Source organism: Mastomys coucha, unplaced genomic scaffold, assembly GCF_008632895.1.
Source record: "Mastomys coucha isolate ucsf_1 unplaced genomic scaffold, UCSF_Mcou_1 pScaffold11, whole genome shotgun sequence".
NCBI lineage: Eukaryota > Metazoa > Chordata > Mammalia > Rodentia > Muridae > Mastomys > Mastomys coucha.
In genome coordinates, this window is record NW_022196893.1 from 33,660,577 (window position 1) to 33,677,251 (window position 16,675).

The 16,675-nt window shown below is 49.7% G+C and overlaps 2 protein-coding genes and 1 long non-coding RNA gene across 7 annotated transcripts in view; 1 reads left to right on the plus strand and 2 right to left on the minus strand.

Annotated features, from left to right (window-relative positions):
* Window positions 1-7,686, minus strand: part of Itgb7 (integrin subunit beta 7) — a 15,360-nt gene extending 7,674 nt beyond the window's left edge. The window contains exons 1-5 of one of the 3 annotated variants that reach the window (XM_031356751.1): window positions 7,546-7,677; window positions 4,177-4,380; window positions 1,709-1,910; window positions 1,453-1,623; window positions 272-513 (exon numbers count right to left, since the gene is read on the minus strand). In XM_031356751.1, coding sequence (XP_031212611.1) covers window positions 272-513; window positions 1,453-1,623; window positions 1,709-1,910; window positions 4,177-4,377 — 816 coding nt within the window. In that variant the 5' untranslated portion in view covers window positions 4,378-4,380; window positions 7,546-7,677. Of the gene's footprint in view, window positions 1-271; window positions 514-1,452; window positions 1,624-1,708; window positions 1,911-4,176; window positions 4,381-5,246; window positions 5,302-7,545 lie in introns of those variants that run through there. The other 2 variants (XM_031356759.1, XM_031356760.1) reach the window with 2 other exon arrangements.
* A 2,305-nt stretch (window positions 7,687-9,991) lies between these two features.
* On the plus strand, window positions 9,992-15,301 carry LOC116080411. Its single transcript, XR_004114429.1, has 3 exons — window positions 9,992-10,152; window positions 12,187-12,295; window positions 13,903-15,301. It is a non-coding gene; the product is annotated as an uncharacterized LOC116080411 (long non-coding RNA).
* Rarg (retinoic acid receptor gamma) overlaps window positions 10,900-16,675 on the minus strand; it is a 22,887-nt gene continuing 17,111 nt past the window's right edge. For all 3 annotated transcript variants that reach the window (XM_031356761.1, XM_031356764.1, XM_031356769.1), the window contains 5 exons: window positions 16,254-16,414; window positions 15,968-16,144; window positions 15,505-15,709; window positions 14,933-15,091; window positions 10,900-12,180 (listed from right to left, as the gene is read on the minus strand). In XM_031356761.1, coding sequence (XP_031212621.1) covers window positions 11,981-12,180; window positions 14,933-15,091; window positions 15,505-15,709; window positions 15,968-16,144; window positions 16,254-16,414 — 902 coding nt within the window. In that variant the 3' untranslated portion in view covers window positions 10,900-11,980. The remainder of the gene's footprint in view (window positions 12,181-14,932; window positions 15,092-15,504; window positions 15,710-15,967; window positions 16,145-16,253; window positions 16,415-16,675) is intronic.

Genomic DNA, 16,675 nt, shown 5'->3' on the forward strand with positions numbered 1-16,675 from the left:
CCCCCCCCCCCCCAGCTCCCTTTCCCATTTCTCAGTCTCTGCTCCAAGCTCTCTGAACACCCTCCTCCAAACAAGCCTGTTTTTGTTGGAGGCCTTCTTATGAACTAGGAAAAGTACCTCTTCTTCAGGATAGCTTACTCCATCGTACCGGCTAACAGTTAAACAGGTAAGCATGCACACCTCAGTGAGATGATATGGATAAAGCACATATTCATAACAGGCAGTCCTGGCCCCAGACAGCTCCTGGGCTCAGATCCTAACCCTATCTCACCTGGCAGAGGGCAGCCTGCAAAATGGCATCAAAGCCACCTTCAGGTGAGTCCAGGTTGCCAGAGACATTCTGGCGTCCCACCTCTCTCTCGAAGGCTTGAGCGTCCCCAGTGAGGGACAACACGTGGTGAAAGCTGAAGGGTGGCTGACAGCGCTCCAGCCGGCTGGGGCAAGGGTGGTGAAGCTTGGAGGGCACTGTGCTTACAAAGGGTAGCACCGTTTTGTCCACGAAGGAGCCAAAACCTGAAAGCGGAAAGCAATGGGGGCTGTGCCAAAGGTCACAAGGTGTCAACAGGATGGACGTAAGAGTCCCTGCTAAATACTCAGACGGGAGAGTACACCTAGACGATAAGGACCTGGCATCCTGCAAGGGCAAAAATGTGGCTCAAGGTGGGAATGGAGGAGATGAAAAGGAGGAACCAACAGCAGCAGACAGGTTTCTTGGAGGCTAAGGCGGCCAGGGTGAAGAGTGTAGAAGCAGAAGGCGGCGTGTGCTTTGGAGGGGCCTTCTTAATTTTACTCAGGGTCTCTTTGTATAGCCCTAAATGTCCCCGAACTGGCTCTGTAAACCAGGCTGTCCTCAAACTCACAGCTCCGCCTGCCTCTGCCTCCTGGGATTAAAGGTGTGCACCACCACCACCTGACACGGGGTGCTTTTGAGCTATGGGGAGAAAATCATTTCACAATGTGGAACAGGAACGTTGCATCTAGATTATCCAGAAACACTGGGTTGAGATGGTAGCATAAAGGGCAGTGTCCAGGTGGGCAGTTGTCTGTCTGAACAGTCTCTTAAATTCTGAACCTCAGCTGGCCCCCGTGTACAGCAAGAAATCCTCCAACGGTCAACCCTAAAGCCCCTCGAGCTCTAGACTTTTTTTTTCTTTTTTGGTTTTTCAAGACAGGGTTTCTCTGGCTGTCCTGGAACTCACTCTGTAGACCAGGCTGGCCTCCAACTCAGAAATCCGCCTGCCTCTGCCTCCCAAGTGCTGAGATTAAAGGCATGTGCCACCACCGCCCGGCTAGACCTTTTTTTTTTTAAAGACCTAGAAGAGTGTCTCTTGGGAGAGGTTGTCAAGATTCCATGGCCTGATCTAGTGTGTTAAATACTGGGAGAGTCTAAGGCGGGGGTGGAAGCTAAAAGTAGACACGAGGGCTGGCAGGGTCTGGGTAGCGCATGCTCACCTATGCGCACAGAATGGGTGACCTCCTGCAGCCTGACCAGCAAGGCGTGCCCAAGCTGGCGCACACGTTCCAAGTCGTCCTTCATTGAGTAGCTCAGGTCCATCAGGTAGTATAGGTCCACGGGGTACCCCGCAGCTCGGAGGAAGCGGACCCGGAATTTCTGGGGCTCCCCTGACAGAGAAAGATAGGCTAGACTCTGCAGCCCAGTGCATTCGAGGCCAGCCCAGACTTGCACCCCGCGCCGCCCGAGACTCACCTGGTCGCAGCGTGACGCGGATCCGCTGCGGGGCTAGCTGGGTGGCCCCCTCGCCGCGGTCTCCCTGGCTGAGCGGCCTGTCCTGCAGCACCTCCTGGCGGCCTCTCGGCTCCTCCAGCTCCTGTGCGGGGCACCCGCGAGCCAGTAGCTCCTCTCGCCGCGCGCAGCGCCTCGCCTCTGCCTCCCCCGAAGCAGTGAAGTTCTGTACCCCAAGAGGTGGCTCACTGAACGCCGGCCCCCACAGCTCCTTAACCCGACTACCAACACCACCCTACAAACCCTGCCATCTACAAACGCCTGCACATCCTGCTCTGTTCTCAACCAGCCTCCCTGAGCCCTGATTTATTCTCACAATTCACTTATTCCACAGCTACTGTGGAAAACCTATAGTCCTTTCTTCAGCACCCACTTTCTGTAAGCAGTCCTCCCCGCTTTCCTGAATTCAGCTCCTCTGTCCCACAGCCTCCCACTTATCCTTTCTCATTACACTTCCTGTTGAGATCTCAGGGACCTCAAAGATACAAAAAAACACCCCAGTAGTCCAATTTCCCCTGCATGACCAGATTAAAATAGGAAGGGGGTCAGTCACACCAGTTTCTGGGAAGGAGGACGATAAAGACAGAAAGACACACCCACTAGCGCACACACACACACACACACACACACCACGACGTCTGGTAACCTGCACTGACTGACAAGCCACAGGGGAAGGAAATGGTTAGGTGGCTTCTCCGTGGGCATTGGTGCCAGCCCCTTGGGAGCGGAAGAGGTAGACACAGACCAGAGGCTGTACCCAGAGCCTTATCTCCCTAGCCACTGTCTAGGACCTTTGCCTCCCTGCCTACAGAGTCTGTTTTCCAGTTTCACTATCAGTAGTCTCTTGGGCCCCCTAGGCAGTTGTAAATATGGCTGTCTATCAGTGCGTCTATATCTCACCAAGCCTGAACTTATCTAAGTCCCCATCTTTCTGTGAGAGGCTGCCTCTGAAGCTCTTCCACAAGCACATCCTCTTTAAGGCATCCATAAAGAACAGCTTTAAAAATATATATTATTTATTTATTTTTATTTATATGAGTACATTGTAGCTGTCTTCAGACACACACCAGAAGAGTGTATCAGATCCCATTACAGATGGTTGTGACCCACCATGTGGTTGCTGGGAATTGAACTCAGGACCTCTGGAAGAATACTCAGTGCTCTTTACCACTGAGCCATCTCTAGCCCAAGAACAGATTTTTTTGACCAGCAAGGAATACATACTTCCCAATATCCTTTGCCCCTCAGGTACCCCAGGCCTTCCCACTGGCTTCCTCCCACCATTCTTACATAAGTCCACAGGTTTTTGGAAGCCTTCATTTGCTTCCTTCTCCAAGTTGCATGCTGGGAAATCATAATCTGCACATACATGCCTAAGACAGAAGCCTCATCATGCACATTCTGTTATGGACTGGATTCTCCGTCCAAATTCTCTATGGTTATCAATATGTCCATCTATCCATCTATCCTCTATCCTATCTATCTATACATATGTATATATGTATAGATATATACATACACACACACACACACACACACACACTGTTTGAGATGAACCTCAATATGTAGCTCTATCTGTCCTGGAACTCACGTTATAGACCATGCTGGCTTCAAACTCATAGAGATCTGCCTGCCTCTGCCTCCCAAGTGCTTGGATTAAAGGCATTCACCCCAATTCCCAACCCATACTTAAATTTTAATTCTTATTGTGATGGTATGTGAGGTGAGGTCTTTGGGTGGTGGTTGGGTTTAGGTGAAGTCCTGAGGGTGAGACCCTAGATATGAGATGTGCCCTCTTAAGATGTAACAACTGGGACTAGAGAGGTTGTTCAGTGATTAACAGCATTTACTACTCTTTGAGGGGACCCAAGTTCAATTCAACCACTAACTCCAGTCCTAAGGGATCCAACAACCTCTTCTGACCTCCATGGAGTGCCTGCAGACACAGGGTGCACACTCACACACACTAACACACATGCACATAAAATAAATATCTTTTAAAAAGAATGGACAACAGAGGGCCTCCTTCCTAATCTCCATGTAATAATGTAGCAAGAAGGTAGCCCATCTGTAAGCCAGGAAAAAATCCTCCATAGGGAACCAAATGAGCCAACACTTTGCTCTTGAATTCCAAGCCTCTCAAATCATAAGAAGTATGTTTCTGTTGCATGTTGTCACAGAATAATTAACTGGCCAATCCACTTTCTCACATGCAGAAGCACGAACTCCCACAAGGACGTCTTCCTCTGAGCTCATGAGTCACGGGTTCTGTTCATGTATGCACAGAAACTTACACACATAGGAGTCACACATTGGAATCCTGTCTGTCCAAATTCAGTCACACATGAGACTGAACAATATACCCAGAAAGGTCACAAATATGCCAACAGAACACACATCACACATGTTCAGGGCCACAGACCCATGTTTACCAATTGCTTGCACCATGCACAGTTGGGGTGTGAGAGAATACACTTCTGACAGGAAGGAGCTGGCTGGCAGGATCCCTGCAGAGACAGGTCAAGATCCTCCCATTCTGTGGCCTCCCCTGAGGATGTAATCTTGGTATCTAACTCACTCTGACCTCCGCCCAGAACCAACAGAAAAATGAGAACAGCTGATGAGTCCACCATGGCCTGTAATGGGATATAAAGACAGACGTGACTTCAGGGAGGGCCCAAACCCTCTAAACTTAGCTGTGGTTGCCAAGCTGAACTTTACCCCAACTCCAACTCCCTCCTCAGAGTTTTGCATCCCTCTATGGATTCAGCAGCTTTTCCAAAGTGGTGGGAAGTGACAGGTGCCAGAGCAAGGAAGGGATCTCTTCCTTTGTATAGATTTCAGGTACCCAGGGTGGACAGGGTAGCCTGAGAAAGGGTCTGTGACCTGCAGAGATTTCTCAATGGCTAAGAGCACCATGGAACTGAAGACATAGAGGGCTTAGCAATGGAAACCACCTGCTGCTCTTCCAGAGGATGCCCTTCCCTCCTGAGTTCCATTCCAGCACCCAAGTCCTCGAGAAGAGCCAGTGCTCTTAGCCACTGAGCCTGATATGTTCTATCAGCCTGATATCTTCCAGCCTGGTGCATTTAGCTGAGTTTAGTTTTGTGCTTTATGCTTGTGTGTTTGATAGTAAAGAACATGCACATGCCATAGCATGCTATAGCATGTGTGTGGAGGGCTCGTCTGCAGGCATCTTTACTCACTAAACAAGCTCTCCAGTTGCTTTTCTGTTGTTGGTTTGGTGCTGGTGTTTTGGAGACAGGGACCTGACTGGCCTGAGCCTCACTGTGTAGCCCAGGCTGGGCTTGAACTCATGTCTTTGCCCTTTCAAGTGCTAGAATTACAGGTGTGAGTGGTCGTGCCCAGCCAAATTTCCTGTGGCTGAGAGTTCAGTGGTAAGAAGTGTGATTATGAACGAGGTCCTAGATTACACTGCAAAAATTAATTAATTAGTTAATTTTAAAATTGATCAGGCCCAGCTGGGCATGGTGGTACACACCTTTAATCCCAGCACCTGAGAGGCAGAAGCCAGCCTGGTCTACAGAGTGAGTTCCAGAACAGCTAGGGCTACACAGAGAAACCCTGTCACAAAACAAAACAAAATTTAAATGAATAAAATCGAATAGGCAGTGATTCAAAAAATAAAAGGCATTAGACATGGCAATGCATGCTGTTATCCCAGCACTGGGAGATAGAGGCAGGAGAACAGGGGTTCAGGGCCAGCCTAGACTACATATCTAAAAAGATGTTTTAGTTAATCAAAAATAAGGGCTGGAGAGATGACTCAGTAGTTAAGAGTACTGACTGTTCTTCCAAAGTCCTGAGTTCAGCAACCACATGGTGGATTACAACCATCTGTAATGAGATCTCTGACGCCCTCTTCTGGAGTGTCTGAAGACAGCTTACAGTGTACTTACATATAATAAATAAATAAATGTTTTTTAAAAATTTAATCAAAAATAAATAATGCTGCATTAATCAAAGCTAAGAGTGTGAATGAGTGGACTAGAACTGGAGCCGCAGGGCCATGTTTGATGGCATGGAGCGGGTAGAGGCAGGTGGATCTCTGTGAGTTTAAGGCCAGCCTGGTCTACATAAGGAGTTCTAGGCCAGCCTAGTCTATATAGAGAGATCCCTTGTCCCCCCTCCCTCCCTTCCCGCACCCACCTCCCCAAGAAAAGGACAGCACGAGAAAATTTAAAATAATGAATTTCTTTATAAACTCTCATTGTGTGAGTTAACAAGTAGTAGTTAACCTTAATTGATAGGCGTCACATTCAATTATTTGAGGTCTGATGGATGTGGCTCCCTAGCATGGCATCTACCTAGCATGTTAAAACCCCTTGTTTCAACCTTTGGCTTCACCTAAAAACTTAATAGTTTCTTTCCTATCTTTAATTTTTTGGGGGGGGTGGATTTACTCCTTTTACTTGACACGTCTATCATTGCATTATATGCATACCCTCAGAGCTCAGAAGATGCATCAGGTCCCTTGCCACTGGCATTACAGATGATTGTTAAGCAATATGTGGGTCCGGGGGTGGGGGGGGCTCAAACCTGGATACTTTGCAAGAGCAACAAGTGCTTTTAACCACCGAATGCTCTCTCCAGCCTCAAAAACATAATGGTTTCCAATTGCCTACTATTATTACTAGTCATGGCACACATACAAGGAAAGCACATGCGGCCATCACACGTGTGTGGATGACTCTCGAGGAACCCTCTGGAAGAAGACGTGCAGTCCCCGCCGACGGTCATTGGTTATTCACAACATTGGTAAGTATGGACAACATAAGCTCCCTATGGATTGTGCTATGGTGTTCCCATGGTCACCAGCAGTGTACAAAAGCCTGCTAGAAAGCATCCACATTCTCCTCAGCCTGGGTCCAGACTTAGGTACTGATGCTTTTTACAGGGAGTGTGGGGAAGGGTGGGGTACTGAGCCGTTGAACACCCCATCCTGCTCACCACCCCATGTGACCTCAGAAGGGTGTAGTACATTACAGAGCTTCAGCTCTCAGGGAGAGGCTGACCCCAGGCTTAGCCTCACTGAAACCTCAGACCTGCGTGCTTTCTGTGCTGTGGTCAGGGAGGCTCAAGACTGTGCAGCACAAAGTTTAGCTTTGACTCATCTCATAGATGGGCTCCACTTCCACCTCGTTCACAAGACAGAGACATCAAGTCCACTCATCTCTCCTAAAAGGGGCTCTGGACTCATACATGGCCTCCCCGACCCCCTCTCAATTCTGTTCCCTTCTTCCTTCTTTGGCAATCCATCCATCTTGCCACCTGCTCTCTGTCTCCTTCCTTGCACGCATGTATGTGTGTGTGCGTGTTTGCATGTGTGTGTGTGCGCGTGTGCACGTGTGTGTGAGTGTGCACAATGTGTAATGCAAGCTTCAGTAGGCCAGGAATGTGGAGTTCGTGGCTAAGGTGCCAAGTGGGAAGACTTCCGGGCTGTGCAAAAAACATCAAGATGTAAGGCTAGCAGCCAGGGGCAGCCAGGAGATGCTGGGAGAAGCTCATGCTGGAGTAAGCCTTAGTTCTTGGATTGGCATCACAGTCTCCTTCCCTCCCTCTGGCTCCACTGGAGAAACTAATGGGTGGGCAGCGGGAGGCTGTGATAACAGGGAAAGAAATAATGGGGACCACAGGAGTGCAGGAAGGGGTTCAGAGCCTTTCCTAAGACTACACAGGGCACTGGAGAGCCCAGATCACAGCCTTCTTTCCAAGAGGTAGGGAACAAGTGGGCCTGGATGAGGGGAGGAGGTGGTGGGCTGCTGCCCTGATGTACTCACAGGTGCTTGCGGAGCAGCTCTTCCTCTGCTGGTGGCAGTGGCAGCAGCCTTTGTGTACAGACCTAGAGACTGCAGAGGAGGAAGTGACACACCCTGGGGTGGGAGACTCTTGGTGGGTGGCTGATCTAGCAGAAGGTGGGGCAGATAGGAGTGGACTGGGTAAAGAAAAGACCTAGGAGTCCCATCTACTAAGCACTGCTCACATGTTAAACTATCAAGTACGAGTAAGGGTCACAAGAACCGTGTCCGATAGTGGCTGTGCCCCCACTCCTGCCCCTACACATACCTCAGATGCAGAGATTGAGGCCGAGACTCTAAAGAGAGACCAACTTTGCAAAATGTCACACAGGTAGCAAGGGGCTGCTGGGCTGTAATCTAAATCCATGTCAGCTTCCTTCCAAAATCGATGAACTCTCCAGTATCTCAGAGAGGAAGGAGCCAGACAGGAAAATACATGAAGGAAGATGGTTTCTGTTCCTTTGGAAAACCCAGGGACCATTGTGTTGTTGTGATGACTGCATTGCATGCTAGGCATCCATCTGGGTTCCAATAGCCATTTGTCTTTTGATTTAGCAGGAAGGTAAGTTCCTAATAATCCTGCCCTCCACCCAGAAGCGTACAGCTGTACTTGTTTTGATATAATTGGTATTTGTTGCTGTTGTTGGGTTTGTTTTTTGTTTTCTCTAACTTTTTTTTTTTTTTTTTTTGGTTTTTCAAGACAGGGTTTCTCTGTGTAGCCCTGGCTGTCCTGGAATTCACTCTATGAACCAGTTTGGCCTTGAACTCAGAAATCTGCCTGTCTCTGCCTCCCAAGTGCTGGAATTAAAGGTGTGCACCACCACTCCCCAGCTTCTCTAACATTCTTGTGCAGACATTCAAGGACTACTTTGAGGTCCCCTTGACTACCTAGTCTTGGCAGAGCAAAACACCTTTCAGCTTGCTTATGCAGATACTCAAGGACTTGTGGCCTTCATCTTTAAATCCTTTCCTCATCCCTCATCCCCCTTTGAGTGGCAGTCTCTAATTTGGCTCAGAGATTGCTCTCCTGCTACCAGTATCAATACATTTAACTAATTACAATCTGGATTGAATCAAGGTCTTTCCTTAGAAGTCTCAACTCCTAACTAAGAGTATCATAGATAAACCACTGGGACTCTGAAGCCTACCTGCCTGAGCTTTAGCAGGAAGTAGCAAAACTCCTTAGCTGTTTTTTTTTTTTTTTTTTTTTTTTTTGCATTTTCGAGACAGGGTTTCTCTGTGTATCCCTGGCTGTCCTGGAACTCACTCTGTAGATGAAGCTGGCCTCGAACTCAGAAATCTGCCTGCCTCTGTCTCCCAAGTGCCGGGATGAAAGGTGTGCGCCGCCACTGTCCGGCAGCTATATTCTTTAATCCAGGGTTTCACAACCTATGTGAGTCACGACCCTCTAGGAGTTGAACAACATAGGGATTGCCTAAGACCATCATAAATATCAGATATTTTCATTATGATTCATAACAGTAGTAAAAACTGCAATTATGAAGTAGCAATGCGAATGATTTTGGTTGGAGTCACCACAGCATGTGGAACTGGATTAAGGGGTCGTGACGTTCGGAAGAACTTCTTATGGCTACCATTTTATCCGTACTCAGATCACCATAAAAATAAGATAGTGACCCAGGCAGTGATGGCGCATGCCTTTAATCCCAGCACTTGGGAGGCAGAGGCAGGCGGATTTCTGAGTTGGAGGCCAGCCTGGTCTACAGAGTGAGTTCCAGGACAGCCAGGGTTACACAGAGAAAACCTATCTCGAAAAACCAAAGAAAGAGAGAGAGAGAGAGAGAGAGAGAAGAGAACGAGCACCTGGTATAGTAGGAAGGGGAGTGGGGTGAGGATGCAGCTCAGTGTCAGGATGGTTGTCCAGCTTTCAAGAGACCTTAGGTTTAGTCTCCATCACTGAGAAGGGAGAGGCAGTATCTGCAGGAATGAAGAGTCTAAGGGGAGAAGAGATGGAGGCTTTAAGGGTCTAGACAGTTGGCAAGTTAGACAGAGGCAGATGGCTAAGTCTGGAGGCGCCACTGGGGGTCCAGGAGGCAGGACAGAGGTAGAGTCTGGGAGAGAGTGCAGCAGCAGCAGCCAGGAGTGAAGCTGCTATGCTATGTTATGCTATGGGGAGAACATGTTCTGTAAATACACGTAGGATTTCTCCCTGGACCCCAGTTGACCACTGAGAGGAGAGCACTGCTTTTCACTGCCGGTGGAGGTTCCCTACAGGAAGCAGCCTGAGTTCCTGGTGAGCACAGACAATACCCCCGCTGTCCTCACAGAGCAAAAGAATTCCTATCACAAATAGATGCTCCTGAACGTGAAGCTGCTGGAAGAGATTGGTGGGGAGGCCTCTGGGTGAGCCTTAGCTGGCTCCAGGCTAAGGGACAGCCAGACCTTCTGCCCTTCCCCCTCAGCTGATGGTAACCATGACAATGCCCTCTTTTCCCTTGCCCTGCGGTTTCCTCTAAATCTTCTTTCACTTTCTTCTTCTGCTTTTCCCCCTCCTCTTCTTGCCTCCCCTGTCCCACACCCACCTCCTTCCCATAGCTCAGGTCACGGATGAAGAGAGCCAGGAGCAAGGTAAGGAAAGCTGTGTCCCAGGACTCAGTGGGGGATTTAGGGGGAGTCACAGAGAGCAAGGGACAGTGACAAAGGTCTTCCAAAGGGGTGGGACAGAGTGAAAGCACGCAGAAGAAAGTAAAGAACATTAGGAGACAAGTGACCAGAGGGCTGTAGAAGGGGCGGAGGTCGCAGGGTGAAGAGAAGCTGCCGAGTAGGTTATGAGGTGATAGTGTGGTCACCAAGGAGAGGTCCCTGGAGAGTCAGCTCAACACTGAGCCAAGAGTGGTGGCTCACACCTGTGATCCAACACTCAGGAGGTTGAGGGAGGAGGATTATGAGTTGGAAGCTAGGTTGAGTTACAGTGAGAACCTTTCTCAAACAAGCAAACTCCAAAAACACTGAAGCTTAAGTGAGCTGCAGGTCTTCCAGGCCCAGGGACAACTTGCAAAACAAATGGCAGCTCAGATGGCTGCCCAGAGTGGGCGAACACACACCTTGGCGTAGTAGCATGAACCCGCAGGATCCCAGGCACACACCTAGGTGTAGCATGAACCCACAGGATCCCAGCGAAGGCAAGAACTCACTGGTGACTGGGGCTTGTAGCCCTCCCTTGCCACCACGCTCCCCAACCCCTACCACCCACCACCACCCACCCCCGATCATACTTGGTATTCTGCTCCCCAAAGAAAACTATAAAGTCCGTTAGCAGCTCCACCATCCGGTCTGCAGGTCACCTCCCCGACTTTAGAGGGATCCACACCCTGATTGAGTTTCCATCACTTTATTTTGCAAAAATAGAAAACTCAGCAATATGCGAACAGCGGGGTAGGAGATGTAAACAGAGGGGAGGGGACAGCACCCTAACCCCCCAGAGAAAAGGGGGAGCCTGCAGGAATCTTATTTGGCAGCTAAATATAAACTGGGGGCTTGGGAAAAGAAAGAAAGGGGGTCACAGAGGCCCTGGGCTCCCCCCTCCCAAGACCCCTGGAGGAAGGGGTCATTTCCAGGGTGTAAACAAAAGCTAATAAATAAATAGAGGTTTCCTCTGGGTCAGGGTGGGATCAGCTAAGCAGCATCTCCCCTCCCAGGGGCCAACCTGCTCTGGGGGGTCAAGGGTAGAAGGCACTAGGAGAGGGACCCCTGGCCCCTCTGTAGTGTAGGAGGGCCCCGCCTGATGGCTGAGATGAGGGCGGGAGGCCAAGGCACAAGACAGGAGTAAGGGAGAGGCTTATAAAATCGAGGGCCCAGGATGAGTGCTGTACTTCAGCAGAGGTACAGAATGGGCTCACATTTCTCCCTTCCCCCTAAGGCCCCACCCCAGAAACGCAGGCCCCAGCCTGCCCCTACACCTGGCAGGAGGATTAGGATGGGGCACAGAGGGCACTGAGCGCGGCAGGTTCATCACACAGCGTCAGGCGCTCTGGGTGGGGCACAAGGGTGGGCTCAGCCCTCCCTGAGGGCCCCCCTTTTTGGTCTCTAGTGTTCCTGTTTGCTCCCAGAGGCCCAAGCACCTGGCAGAGGAAAGGGCTGTGGGAAGGCGGGGCTTCCTCTTGTGTGGGGAGCCTGTGGCCTGAATCCGAAAGGCAGTGCTGAGATTTTAGAGTCTAGACCCAGGCTTGCCCCTTCTCCAGCTCTTCTGGTAGGTGCGTGGCAGTCCCTCCGGACTGTAGAGGGAGCCGGTTAGAACAGGACAGGGGTGAACACAGGCACCCCTAGAAACTTTGGCAAAACAACGAGCTCATTGAAAGGGTGGGGAGTGGGCGGGGCAGGTCCTCCCCCAGTCACTGGCGGTTATCTGGGAAATGGTCAGTCTGCTGCCTGGGGCCCAACCCCACAGTGGGGTAGGTCAGGGGCCCTGGTCAGGTTGGGGACTTTGGCCCCTTTTGCCCTGGGCCCCTGGAGCTTCATTCTCACTGGAAGCCTTAGGGTGGGGGCCAGGCTTCGAGGAGTCATCCTCAAACATCTCAGGGTTCTCCAGCATCTCTCGGATCAGGGGAGGCATAGGGCCAGGAATCTCCATCTTCAGGGTTATAGCCCTTTCTGCTCCTACAGAGAGAAGCAAAGAGGATTGGAAGTGCATGGGTGGAGGCCTGCCCTGTGCCTCTGAAGTACTCCCCTCTGTCATGTGACCCCAAACCTGCAGCCATCCTTGGGGTCAGAGGTACAGGCTAAAGCATGCAGCTTCAGTTCTTTTTCCTTTCTTCCTTTCTTTTTTTCCTTAAATTTATTTATTTTATATATGTGAATACACTGTCACTGTCTTCAGACATACCAGGAGAGGGCGTCAGATTTCATGGTTGTAAGCCACCATGTGGTTGTTGGGATTTGAACTCAAGACCTTTAGAAGAGGAGTCAGTGCTCTTAAACACTGAACCATCTCTCCAGCCCCCTTGTTTGTTTGTTTGTCTGTCTGTTTTGGGTTTTTGTTTTTAGTTTTTCGAGACAGGGTTTCTCTATACAGCCCTAGCTGTCCTCAAACTCAGAAATCTGCCTGCCTCTGCCTCGTTTGTTTTTGTTTTTTTTTTTTTTCTTTTTTCTGTTTTGGTTTTTCGAGACAGGGTTTCTCTGTATAGCCTTGGCTGTCCTGGAACTCACTCTGTAGACCAGGCTGGCCTCGAACTCAGAAATCCTTCTACCTCTGCCTCCCAAGTGCTGGGATTAAAGGCGTGCGCCACCACCGCCCGGCAACCTCGTTTGTTTTTTAAAACAACGTTTCCCTATGTAGTCCTGGTTGTCCTGGAACTCACTATGTAAACCAGGCTGGTCTTGAACTCACAGAGATAGATACTCCTGTCTCTGCTTCTTGGATGCTTAGATCAAAGGTGTGGCTACCATGCTCAACATCTTTTTAAAATTGTGGGTCTGTGGGATGGCAGACAGCTCAGTGTATAACGTGCTTTACACAGTCTGACTTTGATCCAAAAACTTACATAAAGCTGAAAGGAGAGATCCAATTCTACAAAGTTGCCTTCTGACCTCCACACTTAAGCTATGGCACACTTCTCTCTCTCTCTCTCTCTTACACACACACAAAATGTGGAACAGAAATTATTCTTGTGAGTGATGCTCCTCCCAATCTCTACATTGTGCAATGACAAGAACAGCCCATATATAATCAATCAATCAATCGATTAATAAATAAACACAAACTATTTGTTTGTTTTTGTTTTCAAGACAGGGTTTCTCTTTGATGCTTTGGCTGTCCTAGAACTCACTCTCTCTGTAGACTAGGCTGGCCTCAAACTTATAGAGACCTGCCTGCCTCTGCCTCCTGGGAGCTGGGATTAAAGGTGTGCACCATCAGCTCCTAGTTGTAAATTTGTTTGTTTGTTTGTTTTGTTTTGTTTTTCGAGATAGGGTTTCTCTGTGTAGCCCTGGCTGTCCTGGAACTCACTCTGTAGACCAGGCTGGCCTTGAACTCAGAAATCCATCTGCCCCTGCCTCCCAAGTGCTAAGACCATACTCTCTGTGACTTCCAGATCTGTTACCCAGTATGGCAGCTGGACTCTAATGTCCAGAGCTTTCCAGCTGTTGCAAGGCCAGATCTTAATAACTTTTATGACAATGTTTATCAAATACCCATAATGTTACAAGCACTGTAATTGTGGAAATGTCCAGGCTAGCCTTGAATTCATGAACTCTAAACCTCCTGCCTCAGCCTCCCTAGAACTGAAATGACATGTATTGGTGCTCAACGTGGTGGCTCTGGCCAGGTAAGCTATCTCTTACTCTCTTTTCTTTTCTTTTTCTTTTTTCCTTTTTTTTTAGGCAAAGAATAGGCTCTCACTAGAGCGCCGCGGGCCTGCTGATAAGTTTATCAGTTATTGGTGAGTAATCTTGGTATCATGGGGCAGTCAGAGTCTTGCCTAAATGCCTCACCAGCCATGATGCAGAGAATTGCCCAGGCTGCAGTAATGTAGAGATGGAAATTCAGCGCCTATAAGTACCTGTGGAAACAGAATACGTTCCCAGGAGGAGTGAAAGTGCATGTTCTGGCTGCGGAGGGGCTAGGACATCCCTCAGGAAACCGTTCCATAAAGATGGAACTCTGCTCATCTTAGAAGCAGGTGAAAATAGTCAGACAAAAAACTGGCCTGGCGGTGGTGGCACACGCCTTTAATCCTGGCACTTGGGAGGCAGACAGACAGATTTCTGAGTTATACAAATGACATAAGAGAAAGAGAGATCAAAACAAAAAGAAAATGTATCTCAGAGTTACTCCTATGATGTCCTTGAGGATGGGAGACATTCAGTTACAACACTCCCTTGTGCTGTGTCTGTTTGTCACTCACCGAATTCTTTGCCCACTTGGTCAGAACTTTTATCACCCCAAGGAACAAGGGGTCCCCAAAGCAACCCAGTCTGTGGCAATATATGAACTACCCACCACGCATGGCTCTTAATTCTCATCTCTAAGTATACAAGGCAGTGTAGTCACTTAGTCCTTACAATAAGCTTCTGAGATAGGAGGGTGGGCTGTCAATTAGATAGAGCATTTGCTCAGTATATGGATGGCACAAGGTTCCTCTCCCAGCAACACACACACACACACACACACACACACACACACACACACACACACGCGCGCGCGCGCAGTAGCCAAACCAAAACATAAAAGAATTTTTGTTTCCCTAATCTCAAAAAAAAATCTGCTCACTAGGATGTAGTCCCCAAGCCAGGACTCCATGGAAGTCACTGGGTTCTCAGTTCCTATCTCTCCCTGCCTGTGCCTGTCCACCTGTGAGACTCAGGAGGCTTGCAGGTCTGGAGAAGGAAAGGGAGTTGACTCAGAACTAACCCTTAGTGCTGATGCCCCGGAGATCTGTGATTTTCATAAGCATCCTTGGAAACATGTAGGGTTGGCTGGGTCTCCGTCGCCGGGCATAAAGCCTCAGGGCTTCCAGCAGGGGCTCCTGCAGCTTGTCCACCTTCTCAGGCTCTTCCAGGTCCATTCGGTCTATACAAGAACAATGGATGAGGCAGGGTAGGACACAGTGACAGGCAGCCAACTCCTGACAGACCTTACTCTGGGGGCCTCAAAGCCAGACTGTCTCATCTACCCTTTACTCCTGTCACTGAGCCCTCCAGGTTATTACCCCTCTGCAAGGACATAGCTCTAGGATATCACTCCTACTAAATTCCTATCTCAGCACTTGTAGGCAGGGCTTCTGAGTTCTCCGGACTCCGCCTCCTTCTCTTTCCCTTACCTTGGTTAGCCAGAAAGGTTATATATAAGCTGAGAAGTCTTGGGAACAGCTGAGAAGTCAATTGGGACAATTCCAAGAGAAAAGACCCTGCCACCTGGCCAGAGTGTGGATAGAGTCTGATGGGAGAGGGAGCCCATGCAGACACCAGGGGGCGCCCCCGCACCTCCACAGATGAGGCAGATAGCACTAAGTAGCCCAGTCTCGGTGTCATCCATCTCCAGGGGCAGCAGCTGCCCAGCAAAGGCAAAGACGAGGTCTGTAAGGGGCCCAAAGCCAGCATTGTGCATCTGGGTTCGGTTCAGGGTCAGCCCATCGGAGAATGTCATGGTGTCTTGCTCTGGGGTATACCTTGTGCAGATCCGCAGCATCTGGAGGTGGGAGGTAAGGGTGACAGTTAGTGCTGCCCCCTGAGGAAGGATTCCTAAATAAGTCTGGTTCCCAGTAAGTAAAGCCTGAACCTGAGGAGTAAGGGAGAGAGGTGGGACTCTGAGACTGGAAAGGGGAGGCTAGGCAAACAAGGAGGCAATGGCTAAGACAAAAAGAGCTAAGGTGGAGGGAAGGGCTAAAGGGAGGGGCGGTGGTAGAAAAGGGTCAACGGGGTTCAGAACTCATCCGCCCTAACTCACTAGGATGTCCAGGCAGGCAGCCTTGAGCAGTGTGATCTGGTCGGCAATGCTGAGTCCTGTAAAACCAGGCAGCCGCTTCGCAAACTCCACAATCTTGATGATGCATTTGGTGGCCAGCTCACTGAACTTGTCCCAGAGCCCCAGGTCCAGCTGCACCCGGTGATCTGCGCTAGAGTTCTGCGGGGGAAGAGGTGAGCTATGAAGCCTCCCCCTAGGCAGTCTTCCCACAGCCATGCCTGTTCCTGAGGCACACAGCACTCTCACCCAGACTCTGCCCACTCCTCACCGTGGTATACTTGCCCAGCTGGCAGAGCGAGGGGAAAGTCTCCTGGTGGGCTTTGCTGACCTTGGTGATGAGTTCCTCTAATTGTGGACTCAGTTCGTAGCTGTCGGGCGAGCCCTCCTCCTTTACCTCCTTTTTCTTCTTGTTCCGATCGTTCCTTACAGCTTGGGGTTGGAGGCAAAGAGAAGGATCAGGACCCTCAGACTCTCCTTCTGATGTTCTCTGTCATCCTAGCTTAATGGGCTTAATTTTCACTAAGAATATATATTAGTGCCTTAGTTTCCCCTCTCAGCTAAATAAGCTCCTATTTCCAGACTGGTTTGCCCCAGCCCCACCCAGAGCCTACAGCCATGCTCCCTCCCCAGGCCAATTCGGCTCCATCCTGCCCTTCCGGTTGCCCTGCTTGAGCTGGGGGCTGGAGGGGG